A 25827-nucleotide genomic window follows, 5' to 3' on the forward strand; every position below is an offset into this window, starting at 1 on the left:
CGTGGATATTAATAAAATAAATCAGCTGTAACTGAGCCCTAAACTCAGAGATTTGCCTGCCTCTGTGTTAGAGATCCCAGATTTGTAGTGCCTTATAGGAGAAAGAGCAGTACGTTGCAAGTCAGTTTTGCATTGTATTGCAGTACTAAAGGACTCTTGGAAAAAATAACTTAAATATTCTGGCATTTTTAAAATTCAGTGCTTTGCAACTTTACTTTCTGAGTAGCCTTGTTAGAAAGGGAAAAATATAACTGATAGAAAACACGGGTTAGTAAGAACAATGTGGAGAGAAATGAAGAAAATCAAAGTTGCCACCAGGAGGAGCAATACCAAAATATTCTCATTTCTTCACTGACATAGTTTTCTAGGCTTGTAGCTGTAAAATATCTGTATCTTATGGAATATCGTAGGTTTTTTTAAGGGCAGGGTACTGAGTAAAGTATTTTAGAAAGCAACTAAAAAACCCCAAGAGAATACAAGTTAAGAACTTTAATATTTTTACAAATTATAATCTGGAAAGCAATGATTCTGACATGAAACCAGGTCTTTGGCCTGGTTTCAGTACCTTATGTTGCTAGCTGGACTCCGAATCAAAACTACATCTATTTTTGTGTCTCTTAGTTGAGACATAATAGAATCACTTTCAGGAGCTGGTGTATTGGTATTGCTAATAACTATGATTCTCTATCTGCTGGAGCTAGGTGTCAGAGAAACAGGCACCCGGACAGCGTAGCTGGCTCCTACACTAGAGGCAAATTGTTTGCTTGTCAGGGAATAGGTAACAGGAAGGAAAAGATTCAATGAGAAATAGAGAGTGTGCCAGGCCTTGTAGGGTTTTGGGGGCTTGGATTTATCTTTTCTGGTCCCATTGCATGTCTGTACCCCCTTCACCTCCTGTCCTTACAAGTCTCTTCATAGTAGAAAATTTAAAATAAATAGCACAATAGAAAGATTTAGGAAAAAGGGGAAACTTAGTAGCTGAAATCTTGTTTTAGTGCTACATGTGACCACAAGTGTGTTATTGATAATGGGCAAATTAAAAAAAAAAAAAAAGGGTGATATATGATAGTCTTTCAAGCTGTGTAGCTACAGTATTTTGCTAGATGGGGACAGAGTTCATTTACAAATGAATTTGAGTGGAGTTTGGACACAATAGAGGGAATTTGTATGTATAAGGTTACAAAAATCAGTGAAAGCAGCGTTTGGATTTAAAATGTAATAATTTGACATAGAGTGTCTTCACAGTGCTGGGTATTATTTCTCATATAATCAACAAGGAGAAGGTTTTAATTTTTTTTTCGCTGGGTGAAAGATTTTACTCATAGAAAATGTGTATACTCCATCGTGTGATATGCAGACAATCAAAATCATAACTTGGAAAGCAGTGGAATTTCCCACTGATGCTTTCCTATATTGGTATTCCATATGAATTTTATAATTAATTTGCTGGATTTACCTTAGTGTTCTGTTTCACGTTACTGTCCCATTATTGTCACCGATTCAAAATGCTGCTATATCTCTTCATGATGTTGGCTCCCCACCCACGTCAGTAGTTAATATGTGCTTTACCGGTATTTTTTTACATCATATCCACAAATTATTTCGCTCGCTATTGTGACAGAGTTTTTTAAAAACATCTAAATACTTGTAGTAGGCCAAGTGGATTTTCTGTTTTGGAGGTGGACTTCCAAAACTATGTTGGAGGATTGTTTAATAGCTGAATTGAAGGTGACTCCATCATCTGGGTGCTGTGTATAATGTAAGACGCTAAGCATGATACTTAGTTAAGGGTAATCAGTACAAGTCCTTAAGGATAGTCCACTGCAAAACAACTGAATCACTTTCCATAACTTGTGGTACTGATTTTGGAACCCAGGAAGGTATAGTGGGTCATGAAAATCACAGAAATACTCAAAACTGGATGGTGATGTGAAGTCGGTTTGTGGGCCACGTTTCTGTTATATTCTTCCTACTGTAGATATATGAGAAAGAAGGAAGGTTTTATCCTTCCTTTACATGGAAGAGTTTATTTTGAAATGTCTTTGAAGTTTAGACCTGGAAGTTTGGCAACTAGGTCACATGATTTAAAACTAATGGTTGCTTCTTAACATTGTGATTTCTTTTAAATGACCTGCTGCATTCTGCCAAATGTTTCTTCTTAGGATGAAGATGAGCTGGACTCTCACACCATGGTGAAGACCAGTTCAGAGAGCGCTGGAACCATGAGGGCCACAAGCACGATGAGTGAAGGTGCTCAGACAATGATTGAACACAACAGTACCATGTTAGAATCAGACTTGGGGACCATGGTAATAAATAGCGATGATGATGAAGAGGAAGATGGGACGATGAAAAGTACGTTGTTAATTTACTTTTAATAATGCAGTATGTTTTCTTGTACTACATGAGAACTTTGCATCATCAATGACTTTCTAATGTCGTGTTCTGTGGTTAAAACAGGAGGAGGGGGTGTTTTGTGTCTCTAATTGCTCTCTGTAGTGCGTGGAGAAAAAGGTGACTGTAGTGGGAGATTCAAAGCAGAAGCCTGGTTTTGGTGTTGTCTTTTCTCTGCTGGACTCTAAAATTAGGCTTCTGTGAATTCTCCCTTTAGCTGTTTTGTCTCTTACTTTTTGCCTTCTCTCCCACGTACATGTGGACTAGTTCCTTTGAGCTAAGATGAAATGACGTGTTTATGTGAGAAGCTGCTGCTTCAGTGTCAGTGGTCCTGAGAACTGGGCATGACTTTATGTGGGTTCAGCAATCTGTACATATCTTACTGCAAAATTGTTTCTGTATTATTTGAATGCTTGTTCGACTGTAATTCAGTAATGCTTGAGTTAAGACAGTGATCAGAACATTGTTGAAACCTAAGTAAAAACTCCAAATTGACTTCAGCAGCATATGAGGGAGTACATAACAAAGAGGAAAAAAATGCTAGAAGTTTTAAAGTGTAAAATGATAAGTTACACTGAAATATGCAAAAATACATATTTGCTGCATAGTTTACTAACATACATACTAATGTGCTCGTTATTTGGCTGAAGCCAACTGCAGGATGAGGCCCGTTGAATTTAATAGAATTATTTGCTTGAATCGGCAGCATCAATAGATGAATCAAACTCAAGCTGTAGGTGCCTGATTTCATGAGGCACAATGTAATGTTTAACTTTAGGCTATTGTTTGGCATGTGGGGGAGAGGTATATTTAAAGCTAATGTCTTAACAGTGAAAATCAGTGCCAAATAAATAACTTTGTAGAACACTTTATGGCAAACGTCAAATTGCATTGGTGTTTGCACATATATATATATATACACATCTGAAGTAATTTGTGCAAGATTAGTTGGAAGTGCAAAGCAGAAATGTGTTTTCTTTGTGGTTTAACATACAGTGAATTGGAAGGAGTAGTTTTGTTGAATTTTTTTGTTTGTTTCTCTGGAGGGTTTATGGTTTCTTTTTTTGGTGTGTTGGGTGCTTTTTTAATTGTTCTCAGCAATAAGGTAGCAAACATACCTGTTGATTAGTGACTAGTTTAAGTAGGATGGTTCATCTCATGAGAACACTCAGCATGTACTTCAATTTGTTTTCATGCTGAAATAGAATATTTGCCCGTTAAACTGTGACGCTACTTGAGATCGCTTGTGCTTGTACTTGTACTAATCCTCCATCTCATCAGTTTCAACACGTTAAAGGACGAGTGATGCCAAAAAAACAATTGGGAAAGATAATACTAGCAAACATGGAGTAAAGGATAATAAAGTAATTCGTAGGGCAGCAGTATGAGGAAGTAGTGCAGTTTCTGTGGACCCTGTCAAATCACTTCAGGTTTAATAAGCAAGTTCTATATAAGTAGCACACCAAATTGCCCAACATTAGCCATCTAGTTTTTATAGGTGCTAAGAAGAAATACCTGTTAGTGTGCTGAACAGATCAAAAAATTGTCATTAGGTTTGCACTGCAACCTCTTATCTGTATCCTGGTTTGTCTGCTTTGTTGCTGGAGGCTGTTTTTAAAATGTTATTTTCAATTTTTAATTGATTCCAGTAACAGGTAAAAAGGGAATTACCTTTCTGCACCTTAGTCAGTATAATTCTTAAAACCTTTCTTCCTTTTTTTGTCAAACAAGAATATGTAATATTTGGGACAGCAGGTTTCCTTCCCTTCCCTCCCACCGTAGGTGACTGTCTTAAGACCTGTAATTCCAGCGAAGGAAAGGCAGCAAACTGGAAGTAGGCTGATGGCACGTTACTGGTTTCATCGTTCAGCTGGTAGGGAACAGGTTTGGCTCCAGCTCTTACTCACTGAACTTTCTTGTGTTTTGCATTAGGCTCCCATTGATTAAAAACTAGAAATGATTCAGGAATGGGAACTCCACATCTCTCAGCTGAAAATAAATATAAATCATGTCCACTGTAGCTGGTTCTGTGATTCACATGCTGTTGGCTAATAGCAAGTGTTGTAAATAAATGTCACTAGAAAGGGACGTAGAAATCCTTGCTGTCCCTGCGAGGCAGACATAGATTTTGTGCTTCTTTGTGCTTCAAAAAGTCATGAGAGTTTGGTGGCTGTTTGCTTTTTGCAGTGTATCTGGATAGGCAAGGTGGGCATTTTCTACATGTTTCTGTGATTTGATTCTAATAAATCGGAACAGGTAGCTCAAAAGCGCTCTTCAATACTTCTGAATAATAGAACATTGCGAGAAAGAAGCTTGCAGAAACAAACTTCGTGAACTAGGGAAGAGGGATTTCATTTCCTTCCTAGAGACACCAAATATTTATGACAGACTTCTTTTTTATAATTGCTCTTGGGTTTAGTTTCACGTTTTGTTTCCTTCTGCCTTTTGTTTCCCTGCTCAAGGACAAAATAAGAAACAATAATAAGCTTTTATTTATAAGTGCCCATGCTTAGAGGCCTCTGGGAGCCATGACAGAAAATAACTGAAACCATATTTTTTTCACAAATAGGGAATTGTGCCCAGATAAAATTGGGATTTGGAACAAAAAGAGGCCTGTCATCCTACCCCAACACACAATATACAGCCTAGCAATAAGTATTTATGCCTTTTTGCTTAGTGTGCTTGTGCACGCTCTGAGCAGAGGCTATGTAGGATGTACCTGGAAGGAGGGAAGAGGAAAATGCAGAAAACAGATAGGTGGGAGGACAGAGCTCAACTTTAGGATGTTTAACGTGGAGTAAAATAAAGAGTGGAATTGATAGAAGGTAGTACTAGTCTTGTTCAGCTACCTGGATTGTACTTATTTCCATGTAGATGCATTTTCATATCTCAGTTCAGAAGACTGGTGATGTACAGACCAGCTTCCCTGCATTCCCTTTTTGGCTTTTCAGCAGGGTTTAGTGTTCGTGCTTTCTGGTGCACCAAAAGTACTTCTGATTGTTCTCCTTTCTCCTTTTCATTATGACTCCCCTGCTTCTTACTTTTTGCCCCATGAGACATGAAATGTTTGAAGTTTAGTCAGTATAATTCTTAAACAAGTTCTTCCTTCTTATAAAACCAAAGAATATAACCTTTGTAACGGCAGGTTTCCATCCCCTCTCTCCTCTTGAAACCAGTAGCACCAGTGAAGGAAAGGCAGAAAACTGGAGGTAGGCTGATGGCAAGTGATGCTTTTTCATCTTTCAGCTGGCAAGTGACAGGATTGGTTCCAGCACTTACTGGCTGAACTTTCTTGTGTTTCTGTATTATGGGATCCTTGATTACAGTGGGGCATGTGCCCAGCTGTAAAACCTGAATTCTGAAAGGGTAATTAATGACTTGGGTTTATTTTGTTATTATTTTTTAGTGATTTCAGTCCATCCAGTGTAAGAGATTGTGCCATACTGTAGGTCAGTCTGTGTGATCCGAGGCCCATGCTTGGGGAGCTCTGGAGTGATTCTTCATAATTCTTAGGCCTAAGTCCCACAGTGGGTTTTTTCAACTGATGAGCAAAACTGATGTGTCTTTTCTAACAAGCAATGGCACATGTCTTTTAGGAATTCAGCCAGGAAGCTTCACGATGGGCTGAGTTCAGTGGGACCATAGCCTGAGCAGCCCTGGTGCAGGCATGATCCATGGTGGACCTCAGAGGGGACCAAGAGCCACCAGGAGCTGGCAGCTCCTTCAACAAGCAGCTGAGGGGTGAGGCCACAAACAACAGCAGCTGAGCTCCCCATGCATATAAAAGAAGCCCTTAGGGAGCACGAGCTACTGGGGCAGGCAAACAGGGAATGGGATGTGCCTTCCTTCTTATTTTGAAACGTGTTTAGAATTATTTACGTTAGCTCTGATACATTTTTGAAGTAGTGTAAAAGAGTTGGTGGTGTGTCACATCCTCACCTTATTCTTTTTATTGGTGTATGTTTTGGAAGAAATTCTCTTATGTAACTATTTGGGGACATACCCATTGGCTCTTTTCCTGACAGGGGTATCGCTCAGGTAGAATGTACACTTCCAGTGTTCCACAGCTTCCCAGCAATTTCTCAGACTGCTGTTCTTATTGTGACTTTCTTCCCAAAGCCAGCTTTAAATCCTGGAGTGGGCAAGTATAGGAATGATAAAAGAGAGACTGATTTTCTTAAATGTTGAAACTGTGATAAATGTTTTTAAACATGCTCATTTCTTGTTAAAGAGCAAATAAAAATGAGAGGAACCAGAAAATCCAAATCTTCCTAGAATGGAACGGTCTGTTGCACAATAAGTTTTCAGTGCCAGTGTGGAGTGATACTGATCATGCTGCAGATTTTTTTTGTCAAACATATAATTTGTGTAAAAAGTAACTTACTGGATATTTGAGTGAATTAATGGTCCTCAAAGGAATCTTTGTCTTGTACTTTTAAATTTCTTGGCTCTTGAAAGACAGTTGACAAGATACCATTACTCTGTTGTTTATGAAAGTTAGAAAAAGTACTTTCAGACCAAAATGATCCTCTAATAACCTTATGTTTGGGGAGGGGGCGGCAGGGGGGTAGTGCAACCTACATCAGTTTACTCATAAAGAGCCTGAGTGTTTTATAAAGTCAATACAAAAGAGGTAGGAGCCTTTACAGGGCCTTTAAACTAGTAGGTGTCAACCTATCTTATTTTCCATGAAATATTAACTAAACTTGTTTGTGTTAGGTTAACTGGAGACCTGAAAAAGAGTCCCTCTTTTTCATTTAATTGTTTATAAAAATAAAACCTTAAAAAAGAAATCTCTAAATAAATATTTTCAATTTTTTTACATGGAGGAAAAAACAAACTTTGAAATACTTCTGGTCCCATTGTTTTGCAGGTGTAATATTTCTGGGTTCATGTGTGAGTTTTTGTATTTCTCATGGAAGAAAACAACTCTTGTTCTTTTAAATGGGTTAACTAATTGTACACTAAATTGGAATCAGAAATGAATTCTAAATTCTTATTTATTGAAACAAACAGAACAAGCTCTCAAAGTGTAAGAAAGTGCTGTGCTGATTTTGGTGTAATTTCAGGCCTGCTGACCCACTTCCCTTAATATGCATATGATAGCAAGGAATTTTAAAGGCTTGGTTGGTTTTACATATGTAGGCAGACTTCTATTACATACATAAGGAAGATATTTATAAATAGCTCTAAAACTTAAGAACAGCGCTTGGAAAATCTTCAGTATTTTCTGTTACATGAGAGGAGGGAGACTATTTTACCTGTAACGGGCCAACATTTTGGTACTTCAGAGTTTCTAATAGAGACACTGGTAATCTTCTTGTTTATAAGTATGTCTCAAAGATGAAACATAAGTACAGCCATCTCAGCAGAAGAGTAATATTGGTTGTGAAAGGCCAACAATATAGTGCCCTATCTTTTTGGTACAGATAGTTTCAGGGGTTTTGGACAGTGATCAGTAAGTAATGAAAAGTTTGTATTAAGGAAATGCATTGTATTTCTGTTTTTGATTTCCCCCCTTCATAGCACTACCTTCTCATGATTTTTTTTTAAATGTTAGGCTTTGTGAAAGTGTAGATTCTTCCATTTTTTGCCTTTTGGTGTTTATTTCTATAGTTACTTGGCATCCCCACTGTTTACTTCTCGTCCCTTCCACAGTCCTAGACTCAAGAGATGCAGAAACCTCATTCAAGTGATCTTGAGTTCAGTGGGAGATTCTGGAGAATTATCTGCTATGTGGTCTGTTAAATTCAACCTGGAGTTTAGTTCACTTTATGTTTTGGTGTGGTTTTAGTTGTCATTAATTAAAAGATGGTGAGTAGCAATAACTGTGATCTGGGATTGGAAAGGAATATGGCAACAACTGAGATTAAAACACGTTTAAAAATGTGGAGAGGAGAAGATGTATATGGAAGCATGGCAGACTGAATGGAGGAATCATTGTGGAGCTGGAGTGCAATTGGCGTCATGTGCAGTCAAGCTTAGAGCATAAGCAAAACAGTAGAACACCACATTCAAAAATCCAGAAAATACCTTCATAGAACAGAATAATGTAGAAAAAGCAGAAAAAAAAGACATCAGTACAAAAATAAACATTAATGCGGGGGAAAAAAGTTTTACTGTATGGTTCATTTTACTGCAATTAACCATGCAGTAAAATTAGGATGAATTAAAAAAATCTTGAGACAGAGGGGAATGGTTTACTATGGGAAGGGATGATGAAATATGAGGTGAAAGAGAAGGGAAATGACAAATGTAATGAATTAATAAAAATGAATACCATCAGGCCCTACTGATGATGTTAAACACAAGCTCAAAATTTCCTTTTCACTTGCTAGAAGAAGTAGTTCAAATAATATTTCATACTTTTTATTATGCTTAAAATTAAAAAGTATAATTCTACCTGTGGATTGCTGGGGGGGGTTGTTGGTTGGTTTTTTTGCTTGGTTGGCTTTGTTGTTTTTATATTAGCTGCCATTTATATTTCTCATCCCGTTTCATATTCTACTTGTGGAAATGTCTGTCATATTTCTCTCTGGAATGGTACATTGCAAGTACACATTTCATGAGTCAGTGCTACACGGAATACGGTTTCTGAGGTGACATTTACGTAGAACGACTAAATGAACTCACATTGAAATCCCACAAATGAAAACAAATCTCTGCCATTTAGGGTCGTTGATACGTTTGTTTACATGTAGTTTCATGGAAAAGATAAGAGAACAGGAGTTTGTGTTGATCTTGATCTGTTTTGTAAAGCTTTTGCAGCTGCATAGCTGATGATAAAAATCCCCCAGGGTTTCCACACCACGCAGATAGGGTGCTTTTAGTGTGATCCCATCATTTGCTGAGAATCCTTGTTGCTAATGAATTTAATTAAGCAGTTCCTGGACACACTGTGTGTTGCTAGTTGTTGCAAGTTCTTTTTCTAAATTTTTAAATCATACCTTTGGTGAAACTGATGGAACTCTGTGGCTTTCCTACCAATGCCTGTGAAGCAGACCACTAACTTAGTGGCATTCAGCACCCAAAGGGATGCTTAGCACCTTGTGTTATTCAGTCTCTATAACAACAAATAGATACTGCATGAAGTAACTTCTAATATTATTTGTGTGTGCAACTCTGAAATGTCTGGGACATTTCTCCATTTGTATCTTGCTAGAAAATTATCATTCTTCGGCTATGAGCTTTTATGCCAAAGATCCTCAGGGGATGAATGGAGGCTTGCACTAAATACAGATGACCGTATTAGTTTCTGTAAAATCCAAGAAAATTAATAAATGGTATTTATTTTACAGTGCAGTCAATCTTTACTTTTTAAAATTTTTTTTTCTTTTTTCCCCCTGTTTTTTCTTAAAACTAAGGAAATGCTGCTTCACCGCAAGTTCAAAGACCGTCTTTCATGGACTATTTTGATAAACAAGATTCCAAGAATAAAACTCCTGAAAACTGTAACCAGAACATGCATGAACCTTACCACATATCCAAAAATGTTTTCCCTGATAACTGGAAAGTCCCTCAAGATGGAGACTTTGCTTTCGTAAGTACATTTTTATTGTTTACTTTCGTGCATGCTGCTTGTTTTATATGTGCCAAAAATAGTTAATTCCGCTCTGTAACTGTGTTAATACAAGACAAATAAGTAAACTTTTAAGAATACCATTCAGTTACCTAATCTTAATGCCTCATCCTTGTTGCTAAAATAAGTACATTTGCTTAACACAGGACTCTTTTTTTAGTGAGGGGTGGTTTGTGACATTATGAATATACTTCTTTGTAATGACTTTAAAAAATATTTTTGCTTATCTGTGTGTTACATCTTTAAAATTTGATCCAGTTCTATTAAAAAAAGAAAAAAGAAAAATAAAAAAAAGTGTTGCTATAGGCATGGAATATTGTTGTCATGTTTGATGAGTACCTGAATAAAATAAGTGTTTTAAACTGGATTAGAGCCACTTAATTGATCTCCTTTGAGATGGTTAAGATCAGCTTGTTGGTAATATTCCAACAGCACACACTTCTCTACACAGAATTATTCTATGTAACACAAGTCTTTCTGGTTCATAGTAGGATTCCTGCCCCTCCTCCCCTGACCAAATATGTGTAATTTATTTCTTTTTGCCTATGTTGTAAACTTTAAGTTATAGGCTGCTCTTAAAGTGAAATAAATCATTACTGCTTAGAAACTTCTAGATTGTTATACCTGTTTTTCACCTTTGTTACTTTTTTAACATATTTGTATGAAATAATTTAGTTTATCTGTTTAAATATATTCTTAACTGCAGTGCAGTAGCTAAATACAATCACATGGCACCTTTTTGAAAGTACACATGGGATTTGGAGAAAAATGTTGTGTTTAATTTTAGGTGACAGCTGTAGGTGTGGGATTTTTTTCCCATTTTTCACTTACTGCATTTCTACATAAAGTTGACTCTGAAATTTAAGCTACTGGAGTGAAGCCAGTTAAATAGCACAGTACAAGCTGTTGCTGCTGGAGTTTTGATTAAGTTGGATTTTGGTTTGGGTGGGGTTTTTTTAGGATTTTTTTTCTTACCATAAAATGCAATAGTCATCAGCCTGATAATTGACTAACAAAATAATTCACGCTATTCATTGGAAAATAACTGGTTTTATTTAAGTGGCAATAAAATTCCCCTTAGACCAATTTAAAATTCATCCTATTTTTTCCATTACTCATTAAGAAATGCAAGCAGAAATGATTCTTCTTGTAAATGCTAAGATCCCGATTCTGTAAGTGCTGATTCATGAATAATTCACGTGTGGATAATCCTGTGGAACTTGTTGACATTGCTTGCACATATGAAGTTGCCTTCTTGAAACAGGAATTTGTTCTAGAACTAAGGCTGAGGAGGCCTGATCTTGAGAAACGGAGTGCTTTTTGTGTTGTAGTGGTCTCAGACTTGGCTAGTTGGAGACTTCAGGCTTGTTCTACGAATCATAGAGTGATCTGGGTTGGAAGGGACCTTTAAAAGTCATCTAGTCTGCCCCCACCCCACCATGGCCAAGAGTCATCTTTGACTCAAAGCCCTGTCCAGTCTGACCGTGAAGACTCGCAGTGGTGGGGCATCCACAACTTGTCTGGGCTACCTGTTCAGTACCTCATGGAAGTTACATGATGTCCTTGGCTTCTTAAAAAGGCTTGTTGCTACAAAATTAGTCTGACTGAAGACAAAATAGGATTTTAAAAAAGTGAATGGTTATTTACTTGGGCAGTATATGTAGTTAGTTGGGTGTGGGGGTGTGCATGTGATTTTAAGCCTGAGAAAAGCGAAATAATTTCATAGATAAGTCAGCCTAAGAAGAGTTTAGAAGACTCTTCAATAATGGATGTACTGCTTCAGAGTAGTCCACTCAAGAATACATTTCTCTGAAGCATCTGATACCAGCTGATATCACGTGGGATATTGGTTTGAAGAGCCTGCTGGTTTGAACCATAGGGAATCATTATTTATTTACATATTCTAGAAGCACATCTATTTCGATTTTAGACAGCGGCTGGCAGTATTGGTAAGTGGCCTGCAAGAGACTTTGTGAAAGGATAAATCACTGGGCAGCATGCATAATATATTGTCTGCTCTCCGAGAGATCGACATGAATGTTTGCAGTTGCTGACATGAAGTCTTTAAATGATTCATGAAAGGGATAAATAATGGAAACTTTTTATACTAAATAATTCTGTTCTATTTTGTTTGGAATTATCCTTAGTGGGATCTAGAAAGGGATCCTAACAGTCAATGCTGACAGTCATGATTTTATTTAAAGAAGGGATTGATACACTAAAACTAAAATAGAAATGATTAAAACCTAACTTAATGCTAGCATACTCTGATAGTACTCCAACTTTCTGTGTAGAAGAGGAGGGACGCTCTGTAAGTTGGAGGTCACCGAAGTAATTTGCTGAATGATACCGTTGTTCTTCCGTACCCATATGCCCTTGCAAGCTGTACGTAGCACACAAGGGCTAACGGCCAACAAGCCCTTTATTTGCGAGCCAGGGCAGAATGACAGTGCCATGCTAGGAAGATATTCAAGGGTGTTGAATGGAAAGACTTAGAAGTTGGTGTACGTGTCTGTTACAGCATAAACTAGAGAAGGAGAAATGTCACTGAGGAGGAAGGGAGAAAAGAAAAGTAAGGAAAAAAAAATGGCTCTATATCCCTGCAACTAACCGGTTAGCTTATTTCTGTGCTAAGGTGAGACCTGCAGAATTTGGAACTAATTCTTGTGGCCAAATGGTATATTTGCTGTAGCTCACAGTGATATTTTAACCTATTGCTAGTATATTTTACTGTTCGGTAAAACAATGCATAGTTATTTTGTTAAAATGTAAAACTACATGTAATGCAGATATAGAGGATTGACTTACACATTTACTGATGGTTTTGGGTAATGTAAACCAATGATACAGGAAACCTTTCTTATAAGGTGGATAAATGAAGTATAATGTAATGCAAAATGAACTTAGCACTAGGTCTGGTTTGAAAGTTTCTGTGTGGGCATAGCTTTTTACCCTGACGTAAATGTTTTGAAAACTCCTTGCCAATGAAAATAGAAGACTTTTCCAAGAAAATAAGATGCTTTGGTTATCAATCTGAGCTTTAAAAAAAAAAAAAAGGTAATTTTAGCTTTGTTTCATTTTCTGAAAGTACCCACTTAGGCTTTGTTTTTCACTGTTCAAGTACGTCTGGTTTGAAATTTCAAAAACTGATCTTGCTTCTTTTTCACTAAATGTCGCATGGGAATTTGAGATCCATCTCTGACTGGTCCTACAGGCCTTCAGTTCCGTGATCAGTTTGTGTTTGTTACTGATGTCATGTTTCATGAATTGGTGAGAAAAAATTGCTACTGCAGGCTTTTGAATTTTACATTGTATTGAATCAGGTATATTGTAAATAGCTTTTAACTAGACTTAATTCTGGCACTGTATATTTGCCCTGAATATTGCGTTATTCCAAAGTAACCCTGTTTTGTATGTTTCAGGACTGAACTGCTGTTTTTCATGCATAAGAGGTAGTTTGGGGGATTTTTATACTAAATATCTTCATGCTTTTAAAAAATACCCCAAAACACCAAGCCCAAACATTTTTGAACATTGCCTTTTCTGTGACTAGGAATTTGTTAAGGTTGTTTTTTCTGATCTTTGTTTTCAGTCATGTTATTGTCTGTTTTTGTTGTCTAATCCTAAATTCCGTAAAGCAAAATCATGGGTGTGTCATACCACTGAATCTCAGGGAAATGTACTTCTGGGGAAATACTGGTAAATGTATTTAGTTTTTTCTGCCTCAGCCTTTGAACTAAAAGTGTCAAAGCTCTGATAGGATATAAATTTTACAAAAACCAAACTAGCGTTTACACAAACATGAGCTTTTATGTTATTCAGAATCAAGGATCACTATGGATTTTCATTCTCAATGAATACTGTCAGACCATATGCAATTTTTTTACACATTTTTATTATTTTTAAGGGACTTGCATCAGATGGCAAAATTAAACTAGTATTTTTAATCCTAATTCGGTCGGTTTTATTTAGGGTTGAGTGATGTTTTATTCATAGTAAACCTTGATGCCAGTAAGTCTAATCAACAAGATAATTACTCATTGAGAGGAAAAGCAGCATAATGTATTTGAATACATAAAGATGTGGTAAAGCTATATAGTGTACAAGTATGATGCTCAGAGAAATGTTAATGATGCATGGTGTAAGCAGCTTTTCCTAACGAGCCTTAAATGTTTAATGGGCTCACAAGGCAGCAGTGTGAATCAGAGTGTGGACCTAGAGCAAATGAGGTGTTTGTTTCAGTCATCTTAAGTGACCAGTCCTTTTAAGAACAGTTGTTTTTTATAGGTATTATGTATTTGTATGATCATGTTGCTATTATGATAGCTTAGTTCTTTCCATGGGGAATGTTTTCCATGAGAGATGTACGTGCTGGAGTGAGCTGTGTATTAAATGAACAGTATAACTGCAAGGGGTTGTTAGAGCAGCTTGTTCAAATTTCTGTTCAAGATTTTGTGATGTTTTGTGTAGCGTTTATCACATTTTTATGGGCATTATAGAAGATGGTTTCCACCAAAAAAGGTGCCCTTTTAGTAAGTGCTTAAAAATTTTATCATGTGGGGAAAACCAGGTAAATCATAGCTTGCTAGATTGATGTTTGTATCTACATATTGTTAAATAATGTGCTGCTTACATCTTTACTGTATCATGACATACTGCATGTTATTAAGATGTAAAATTGCTCTGTAAATCTTTCTGCCCCTCAGTAATGTGTGTTAGTGTAGGACACAATGTGAACAAAGGATTCACATGAACTGCACTGATGTGATATCTAACTGATGATAACCTGTGAATTAACATTACTCAGAATGAGTTGCTAAACTTCATTTTCTCTGATTGAATGTATTATTTAATCTTAAATGAGTCATTTAAATTTGTTATGAGATGATAAAATGTAAAAAGGCAAATCTATTTATTATAGCAATGCTAGGGTAATGATTTCTGTCTTTAGTAGAATTATTTCCAAACAAGAATGGTATCCAGATTGTTCAATATTAAACAGTGAACATGTAGATTATGTTTTGCGGTAACTGCAGTATCATGTTTAAGTAGATGCATTTTGGGTGAGTTAAAGATTCTGGAATAGCAACAAAAATTTAAAAGCCATCTGTTACCCTAGGCAGAATATTTCCCTGGGTTCCCAACAGAACAAATATAATCATTGTGAAATAATCGTATTGCAGATAGTGAGCACTTTAGTTAACTTTTATAAATATATTATGTGACAATTGATGTAATAAAAAAGTAAATACCATAAAATGACTGAAGAACATGCAGAATTTAATTAAAACTTCAGTCATAAAGCTAGGCTTTTGGAAATATTTCTTTGTCCAAAACCCTGACTGGGTTTACTCTGATTCTGTTTAAGCAGCAGATGAGTTTGTTTGGTCCGGTCTTCTTTCTAATTAATAGGAATGGATGTATTTCATCTATTTTCAATTGTTTCAGATTTTCCTCTAAGTAATTTGGAAAATTTAAATTAAGTATTAATATAGATTCACTTTGCTTTGTTTTTAATTAGTTGCTTGAATATCATGAAGCATTTCCAGATGCTGACAGGAAGAACATTTTCTAAACTAAGCAAATGTGAAACTTCGGTTTCTGGGTTTGCATGGGCCGTATGCATACGAGATAAACAGAAGTAGTATTGGTGTCGACAGTCTGCATGCAGATCGTCGTTTATTTCAGTTCAGACACAGCTAACAGAGGAGAGACTGTAAAATGAATATAATTAATATAATATGCTTTATATAGCTCATTTTGTGAGGCCACCGTGGACCTCAGGAGTGGAGGTTTTCTAATGTGTCTTATAATAAGCAGCTGGTACAGACGTTTCTTGTGTGTTGAGGGGTTATTAAAAAAAAATTAAGTTGTGGGGGTAATTCAATGGGAGAGAAGGTTGGCATTAAGAGCCCACTGTGGATGGTTTGCAGCTCATGGTCGTGGCTTGTTCGGCTTGCTGTGCAGTTGCTCAGGCAGGCAGCGGGGAGGTTGTGCCAGCCTGACATGTAAACTACAAATGTAGCATCGGTTGGGGATTTGTTTCCCAGTAGGCAGAGAGAACACTTTTTTTTTTTTAAAAAAAAAAACCCTCTGGAAGTCCGATGCTGACTGATGTAACCAAATCCTGTTTGTGTATTCTGACCACTAAAGGAAAGTTATTTTTGTTGCAGAGAGTGGGGGAATACACTACCTGAGCAGAGTGTTTCTCCAACTGATACTGCATGTAGAATCCTTTCTCTTTTAATGTGTCCCTTCCCCTATTAGTATAGAAGTAAATAATTGAAAACCAAGCCAGTAATTTCCTCTTATATAAATCTGAATTGTTTAGGCTGTAAACAGGATCAGCCGTCTCTGTTTATCTTAAATTTTAGGATTGTTTTAAAGCTGTTACTCAGACCACTGAGTCATTCATGCCAAAGTACCAGTGATGTAGTTGTGCAGTTTTGGAAGCTGAATTGTGCCACCTGACAAAGATAACATGAATTCAGTATCCTAAAAGAGCACAGAAAACACCCTTCTAGGCCAAAAAGCTTTTTGCATTCTTACATGTAAAAAACAGAATGAAAGTTTTTTGCTTATCGTTGATGTCTGCTCTGAAGATAAGACAGGAACTCAGATTTGAATTGCAGCAATTTATTTGAAGTTAGGTAGTAAGGAGGATATCTAATAGGATAATAACATATGACAGCAGATTGGCTCATAGGGTTGCAGACGCTGCTGTTACTGTGCGTCTTGAAGATCTGGGACATGTCGGGAACGGTTTTGGTGGAGTTGATCAAGCTTGGAGCAGAAGATTGTTGTAGGTGAGCTCCTCCTGTAAATGTTTCTGATGGCCTTAGTTCCTAAGGTTTTTTAAGCTGTGACTGATGTTTGTAATCATAAAAGATGTTGAGAACAGATAGGTCTTAGAAGCTCGAGCTCTCAAAAATAGTGACATACTTAATTTGTTTATTAGGAGTGTCAGTATTTTGGAGGAGCTAAACCTTGGGTAACCTTGACAATTTTCGCAATTAGCAGTCAGCTATTACTTCCAAACATGAGTCTGCCTCTGGAATATTTCAGCCAAGATTCCGTCAATAAAACATAACCATGTTTTCTCTCCGGAAAGTTTAAAGCATCCCCGCCGACTTATTCTATCATGTCAAATAGTTTCAATTTGCAATGTGTTTTTTAATTACAAAATAGTTTCTGGTGAGAAGATACTTTAAAACTCATTTTCCAGCCAACTTCCAAACGCTTTATCGTAGAGTTAAGAATGAAACTACTTCACTCCAGAAAGTTTTTAAGTGTTTGTATCATCTAACCTCCCCTCCTTTTATTTTTTCCCCTCATGAGCTTGAATAGCGAGACTGAAGCGTAGCTCTGGTGTCTATACTGGTATACTGCAGGTCTGTAATTTGTGCATAGTTTAAGGAGAACAAAGGAAAGAAATGAGTGAAGCTGATGAGCTGAGGCAGCACTGCTGGTTTAAAGTAACATCTTGTTACCTTAGTAACCAGTTGTCTGTACTAATATACCTCTTTGAGATCATTGTGTAATAGCTAAATAATGTGTGTAGCCTAGAAAGAGCTTGGAAATACTTGGAAAAAGCAGTTGTGGCTGGACAAGTTTTAGGCAATCCTTGTTTTGCCCATCAAATCAGATGGACAGTTTCAGGTCTCCCAATTCTGTTTTCCCTTACAAAAGGAGGAGAGCGGGTAGATACTTAATCCAAATAGTTTCCATGCTGCATGAATCACTGCTAATGTCAAGACAGGGTACCACACCTTTGTGTGTAATGTCTGATCCCCAAACTGAGTGCTGACACAGAGAGGTGCGTGTTCTACTGCAGCGTTTCAGCAGAATTCTTTGAAATCATCTGTATGACAGTATCATGAAAATTAACTACCAGGAAACAAAATCTCTTCTCCTACTCTTTGCTGTGGTGATTAATGATAATGAAAAGAAGCAAAAATAAATCTTGCCTCAGGAGAGTGGGCGACTGGAATTTTGCGAGACTGTTTTAAGTTAATTTTTGTAACTCCTTAGTTTTGAACATTTTGAAGAGGATTTCCTCATTATGTGGTTTGGTAAAGAGCATGGGGTGTGTTTTTTCAGCTTAGCTTTTTTAACCTTTTTCAATTTTTAAATTCTTTTAATGGGTTCAAACAGGAGTATGAGAACTTGTCAGATAGGATTCTAGAAATTTAACAGAAAAAAATAGTGAATTAGTTTAGTGTCCATGTGGCTAACTCAATAATCAAAAAGCTCATATTAGATTTCTGTGCCTCATGTTTTGATCAGCAGCCAACAAGTACCATGTGTAGACTATATATTAAGCATAGATGTTAACAATATTTCATAAACAAAATACTGGAAATTAAATGGCTGACATTTAATACTATGGAGCTTTATGAAGAATGGAAAAAATTCTGTGCGGCTTTTGTTTGCAAATAACTTGTAGAATTTGAAGAGAGAGACGTCTGCATTAAGGCATTGACTTCAAACATAGGGCTTCTAATACTTGGAGTTCTTTGTTATTTGGAATTAATAGTTTTAGATATCTAATTAGATTGGATTTAGCACACATTTAGCAAAACCAGGGATTGCCCAGAATATTTTGGTTCACATATAAATTTTATTTCCTTTCCTTATAGCTTGCTTAACTCAGAGATAAAAGGGAACTCCTGTGAAACTTGAGAGAAAAATTTGTATAAGAATGTGCTTACTATTCTCATTTACTTGTATTTAGTAGCATTTTAAATGTATACATTAAAATGATCCTAATGTAATTATTTTACATTAGATCTCTGCCTATGATGCCTTATAGTCCATATTTACTTTGGTTTATTGGGAGTTGTATCATTGCTGTGCACTAATAATTTTTTTTTCAAAAAAGTGATGTTTTTTATAGAGCTGTATGCTGTGTAAAGTTCTGAGCTAACTGTTTGGAGACTTTATTTTCATTCATTATTGTTATTTGTGTCTGGATAAAAGTGTGTATCCTGAACAGTGCCAGGACCTAAAAAAAGTTTTGTAAAATCACCTGGATGGGAGCACAGGCCGAACCCAGCAAGCCCAGGAATGTATTTGGCAAGGATTTATACCTGATTTATAGTGTTACATGAGTAACAAATTAAAACAAACAAAAACCCCAACCTATGCAAGCCCAACATATAAAGCTGCAGCTAATGACAAACTCTCTAAAGAAGGGTTAATCTCACACTTGCTAAGGTCAGTGGTCAGGGCCCTACTGATGGCAATGTTAAGTGTAGCTGCTCAGATTATTAAAGTAACCACTTTAATTTGTGGAAATGGCATTTAGGTTTAGAGTTAGAGTTCAGACTCTTTCCCTCAGTATTCCTTAATTTAAGACAAGTATGGCTAGTTTCTGTGAAAGAAATACTTTAAGAATTAACTCTTGCTGAGCATCTACTTACATATCTTGGTATTGCTTACATTTATGTTGGTATTGCAAAGGTTGTACAGATACAAGTAAAGAAAATTTCATTTCTTCACCTAAATAAGACCTATCAAGACAAAACTGCTCTGTGGGAAAGCTCTTAAAGGCATAGCATTGTTACAGCTGTTTCAAAAAGCTGCTTGAAGCTCAGCTGAGAACCCTGACAATTTTTAGTGTGCCATAGTGAGAACTAAACCAAGTTAGCTTACACTGTTTTGAAGAATTTAAAATATTTTACTTTGCCTTGTAGCAGACTAAGGTCATGGACAAGGTTAGGTCATCAGCTGAGAAGCAGGAACTTCACTAGCCATGCAACCTTGACTACATAATCCTACATGAGCATGCTGTAGTGCTTTGAGAAGTGAATTAGGTAGAACTTTCTAAAAACATGTTTGAATGTTTTTCCCTCATGGTGTCACTACAGACCACTCTATTTAGTAGTTTTTTATATTTAAATATTCTTCGTTCAAGTAAGAATGGAAGAGAGAATGTTCTTCCCAGACACTTACAGACCAAACTTTCCCATCACCCCAAGAAGTTTTCTGGATCCAGTAAGTTCTCCTAGTCACTTTGGGACAGCTCATTTTTACTATTTCTTTTACTGGGTTGTGCCCTCTTTTGAAGATTGTGCTTTTTGCCATAGGGAGTTGCTCTAAGAAGTGTGTGAATGCAAGAGGAGACTTTCTTACTGGGAAGTCCTTGGGCATGGGTCCCACTGGAACCTGGAGGAGGTGCTTGTGTATTTTTGAAGGTGGTTCTTCACGTGCTTCTTGTGCAAATGTTTGGAAGGGTTTTTTCTGCAATGTCAGTTCGATCATCACTTTTACAGAATGATCATTTATTTCTCATTGAAATTGTTACTTTATGATTGACATTAATTATTGTCACATGTTCTAAATGCCGTGCACACACAAGAGAGTGTGCAATCTGCAGAGGTCGATAGTCACTTCAAGATCAGAACTATTATCCTGATAATGGTCACAGAGACAGAAATGTGGTATTTCTATAGTGCTTGTGATGTCTCTGTATAAGGAGGAATGGGCTGCTTCTTTTGCTTTTGCAAAGTTAGAAATTTCATTTCTATTTCTCTCTTTCCAAAGAGTTTCCTTAACTATTAGAATACTACTGTGGGTCAAGGAGACCAATATAAGTAAGCCTAAATTCAGACAGATTCAGTTAACGTAACGAAGACATTAAATTAAAAAAAAACCCAAAAGTGATGCTTGTCCTTTGGGATTTTGTCTGTGACTGATGATTCACCGAGATGTGAGCACCCGTGTGCAGCCCACCTTCGGTGCTACTTCAGAGAGACAGAGGAGGACTTGGTAGGAGTGTGTTTATCACAGTGTGAGCACCCGTGTGCAGCCCACCTTCGGTGCTACTTCAGAGAGACAGAGGAGGACTTGGTAGGAGTGTGTTTATCACAGTGGAGCTTGCTGTGTGCGTGCTCAGCTGTCTCATTTGCTGTCTCTTGAGCTGGTTAACTTCTTGCCATGGGTTTCAAAGAGACCTGGTTTACAGCGGCTGTTTTTCCGTATGCCAAGTTCTCCAACAACCGCTAGCACGTTCGAATGGTGCAGTAACGTGGAGCCTTCGGAAGGAATGATTTTATGGCCAAATAGCCTTCACCTGTGCTCAGCAGCTAACAGGATATAACTCCCAAATTTTGCAGTGCCCTCTTATTTAAAAACCAAATAGAAAAGCCCAAACACGCAAGTCCCAGTTTTCAGGGTAAAGGATATTTGCAGGGAAAAAGAGATGGAAAAGATCCAATGCCTGTGAAGAGGATTTCTGAAGGAATTGGGAGGAAGGAGTGGTAGGTGGAAGGAAGCCAACCTCTGCGTTAGTTAAGCATCCCCATGGTCTGTGAAATGCAGGAGCTTTGTTTTCTCCTCTCTGCTGGCTGATGACTCTGTGGCAAGAGCCCACTGATGATCTTGGAAGTGGGCTTATTCAACACCACAGGAGAAACTCGCAGTGTGTGAAACAGTGGTTAGTCTGAAACTACCTGACCTGTTTTCCATGTTTTAAAGAGCTGTTGCTACAGCAACAGCAGCTTGACGAGGACATAGCGCTGCTAACTTTCAGAGGTTCGGCAGTCATGTGTGGAGGGGGTGTACCACTTCCAACACTGAGCTGTGTTCCCTGCACCCACCTTTTTTACAGATACCTATGCTACCCTAGAATTAGCATGGGTACTTTAGAAAACATTATCATCTAAATCCTAATGGAGCAGTTTACTAAGCTAGTTTGATTTCAACTCGATTCTTCCTTTGTTCATCTCCTCCATCATATTGCAGCTTCCCAAAATAGAGCAGCTCTGAAGAACTATAGTTGCCAGATCCTATGGTCCTCAAACTGCCCTGTCACCAAATACCATGATTGTTTTGTTCTGCAGTTCCATATCCCACGTTATGGAAGTCAGCAAACATAAGCTGTTTGACCATGGGTTAGGGAGAAATTAATTCCAGAGCTGAGATGCCTTCATTGAAAAATAGCCTGACAGTTTTAATCAGTGAATTACTATCTGAAATGCCTCTGCTGCTGGCAGTTGCCATTGTAGCATATGGGGGAGAGAGCCTTTTGCAGATGGTCAATTGAAGGAAACTATTTTACAGCTTTAAATTGAAAACCAGTGCAGTGAGCTTCACCTGGGTCTGGAGCGTACTGTGCTTGCTGTGAAAACTGTCACTTAGGAAATGGCCAACAGTAGAGTACGCGGACAGAAATGTTTGCTTAGTAGAGGTGTAATCCAATTTTCAATTTAGTGCAATTTTTTTATTCCAGAGTGAGAAGAGTGGCTATAATGGGATCCCTATCTGAAAGGAGAGTATGTTCTTGCCAAGCACAAATTTCAAGAGAAATTCTCATCATAACTACACCTCAGATATGGAAGTAGTTGGGAACCCAGCAAAGAAGCTTAGTTATAGTAGTACTGAAGCCTCTGCCTTACTGAGTAGGAGCTATGAGACAAACACTAGCTAGCTGCTTTTTTTTCTTTGTTTTTCCCCCCTAAATCTATTAGCAATATTTCCAACTTGGTCATATTGAGCCATGTATCAAAAGCCCTCCTTCATCGCTAACAAGCAGATTATAAGACCAAATATGAAGGAGAGAATGTTCATCTATTGTGTTTAGTTTATTGATGATCTGGGAAAAAGCGATGTGATAACTGTGAAGGATTCTCAACTAATCTTATTAAATACAAAAAAAGTATTAAAAGTCAGGGAGTGATGTATTTATGATCGACCCAATTTGATTAACTCATTATGGACCTATTCCTTCACAAGTTTTAACCCACAGTCTTGCAATTAAAGACGGTGTTACAGTGTTTAAGTGTAATAAGAGAAGTGCAAAATTAAGATTGAAGTTGTAAGCATATTCTTCCCTAATGCCTTTCAAGTATTTGACTGACTATTCTTTCAAGGCGTTTTATACACAGAATCATAGAGTGTAATTTCATAGCCATTTAAAAAGGAAAAGGAAAAAGAAAAGCAGCATTTATTCCATGTAAACACAACAGCCTCCCATTACATAACACTGGTGAGGTTTGAATGCTGAATTTTTAACCATCGGTATCCAGAAAAGAGTGTCTTCAATTGCTAAAGTATGCTGGCTGGTAGAGAGAGGAAGTCAAAAGGAGGAGTAGACTACAGGGAGCCTGGATGGGAGAGCACACGGATGGGAAAAGAAACAAGGGAGATTGACCTACTCTTTCTCCTTGCTTGTGGGATAGGATCAATATGAGCTGGTCCCACAGAGGTATTTCTCTGAGCAAGACTCAAGTGGCACCAGTCCTTATGGCAGTGAACCCAGCCTTCATGTAATAGTGCATGTATAACAGAATTGCCCAGTAGGTGTAGTGTGGCATACTGTGAGATGAGAACAGGAACTGATGAGGTTAGACTTGAAATTCAAATATCAATCATTTCTGCTTCTATGTGAAGTGGAACTAGCCCTCAAATACTTTTAAAAATTGACTAGATGATCCTTAAAGGTCCCTTCCAACTCAAACCATTCTATGGTTCTGTGAGTGTGCACATGCAGCCCAAAAAGCCAATTGTGTCCTGGGCTACATCAAAAGAGACCAGCAGGTTGAGGGAGGGGATTCTGTCCCTCTGCTTGGCTCTGATGAGGCCTCTCCTGGAGTACTGTGTCCAGCTCTGGGGTCCTCAGTACAAGAAATATAAAGTTCGAGTGGGTCCAGAGGAGAGCCACAAAAATGACCAGGAGGCTGAAATATTTCTCCTGTGAAGCAAGGCTAAGAGAAGTCTCCGGGGAAATCTTACTGTGGCCTTTCAATATATACAGAGGCTTCTAAGAAAGACTGAGAGACTTTTTACCAGAGCCTGTGGTGACAGGACAAGGGGCAGCAAATTTAGATTTAGATTGGACATGGTGAAGACATTTTCTGTAAGTTTGGTGAGAGACGGGAATGAGTTTTCTTCTCTAGCTAGAAGTTCATCATCTTTGACAGAAGGATAAGTTTTCTTAGTCTATATCAGTTCTTCTCTGTCTTTTACTGATACAACACTTCTGTTGTGCGGCCATAGCTCAGTAACTTAAGAAGAACCATTGCAGATGCTCGCTTCATTGGAAAGAGTGCCAGGTCTGGTTCCACCGCAGTGATCTAAAGCACAAATACCATCTGTCCTGCAGTTAAGATCACTTCAGTGAGTTTCTACATAACTGCTCACACTTGCCAGAGACAGCGAATCAGTCTAGCTGCTTTTTCATGTTTTACAGAACTGTCCTCAGATTTCCCCATATCACATGTACAGAAGTACTGCTTCCAAATTCCTACTCATTAAAATCGGCAGCTTTCTCTGGGACTTCTCAGAAAAAGGCCTTGTTTGCAGTACAAGGGCTTCGGGGTGGCCTGAACATGTCTTGGCTTTTTTGTTGGAGTCTCTAGCTGTCCTCAGAATCATGGTCAAGTCAGAGCTGGCTCAGAGCCATCTTGGTATTTTGCAACAGTTTTATGATTGGTGAGTAGGTATGACAGTGAACATTAAAGTCATCCAGATAGTGAAGTTTGTCAGACAGGCACAGCCTTTGTTTAGGTACATCCCAAAGGGCAGTGTCTGTTGAAGAAATTGATCCCAGCTGGCACATCCTACCTTGTGTTTCACCATGGCAATAGAATATTAGGAACAATCTAAGCTTCTGTATGTCAAGAACACCAAGAACATACCAGGACAACAATTTGTATGAACAAACAAAGACCCTGAGGCTCTGCAGAAGAGATGGTGATATTTGGAATGGATATATCTAGTATTAGACTCGATATTGCCTACCTGTTTCTTGAGATCCCTGATAATATTGGGTAATGGAAACTGGAGAATTTTGAGATGCTTCAGTGGGCCTGTTTTTCCTGATAATAAAGACAAAATATTTTTAATAAGGTGAATAAAAGGTTTTGGTCTTGGACTGGTTTATCCATAGGGCTCCATTTGAATACCTCCTTAATCCATTAGTCACAGTCATTTTACTAGTCTTTTTCTTGGAACTTATCATTACTAATGAAAGTTTTGATAGGTAAAGCTTAACGTATTTTGACTAACTTCACAAAGGCAGTTTTTATTCTAGAGTATCTTCCATTTCTCCATGATGACAGTTAGTTTTGGGATCATAGAATCATAGGGGTTGGAAGGGACCTTGAGAGATCATCAGGTCCAACCCCCCTGCCAAAGCAGCCTCCCTAGCACATATTGCTCAGATAGGTGTCCAGACGGGTCTTGAATATCTCCAGAGAAGGAGACACCACCACCCCCCTGGGCAGCCTGTCCCAGGGCTCTGTCACCCTCACTGTGAAAAAGTTCTTCCGCATGTTGGTGCGGAACTTCCTGTGCTCCAACTTGCAGCCATTGCCCCTTGTCCTGTCTCCACAGACCACTGAAAAGGGGCTGGCCAATTCCCCCTGCATCCCATACTTAAGATATTTATAAACATTAATTAGGTCCCCCTTGGTGGTCTTTTCTCCAGGCTGAACAGTCCCAGCTCACTCAGCCTTTCCTCATAGGGGAGATGCTCCAGGCCCTTAATCATCTTTGTAGCCCTTCTCTGGACTGTCTCCAGGAGATCTCTGTCTTTTTTGTACCAGGGAGCCCAGAACTGGACACAATACTCCAGGTGGGGCCTGACCAGGGCAGAGTAGAGGGGGAGGATCACCTCCTTTGACCTGCTGGCCACATTCCTCCTGATGCACCCCAGGATCCCATTGGCTCTCTTAGCCACCAGGGCACACTGCTGGCTCATGGTCAACCTGTCATCAACCAGGACCCCCAGGTCCTTCTCCACAGAGCTCTTCTCCTGCAGGTCATCCCCCAGCCTGTACTGATACAAGCGGGATTTCAGGCTTACTGTCAGAGCACTCACATTGCCTGTCCTCTTCAGTCTTAGGCCAGAC

The 25827-nt window shown here is 38.1% G+C and overlaps 1 protein-coding gene across 1 annotated transcript in view; it reads left to right on the forward strand.

The window, feature by feature from the left end:
- Positions 1-25827, forward strand: part of STK3 (serine/threonine kinase 3) — a gene marked incomplete at its 5' end in the record, with an annotated part of 143585 nt that overhangs the window by 85451 nt on the left and 32307 nt on the right. The window contains 2 exons of the mRNA XM_084260921.1: positions 2163-2355; positions 9759-9934. Of these exons, the coding sequence (XP_084117047.1) occupies positions 2163-2355; positions 9759-9934 (369 nt within the window). The remainder of the gene's footprint in view (positions 1-2162; positions 2356-9758; positions 9935-25827) is intronic.

This window comes from Gallinula chloropus, assembly GCF_964237585.1.
Source record: "Gallinula chloropus genome assembly, chromosome: 2".
Classification (NCBI taxonomy): Eukaryota; Metazoa; Chordata; class Aves; order Gruiformes; family Rallidae; genus Gallinula; species Gallinula chloropus.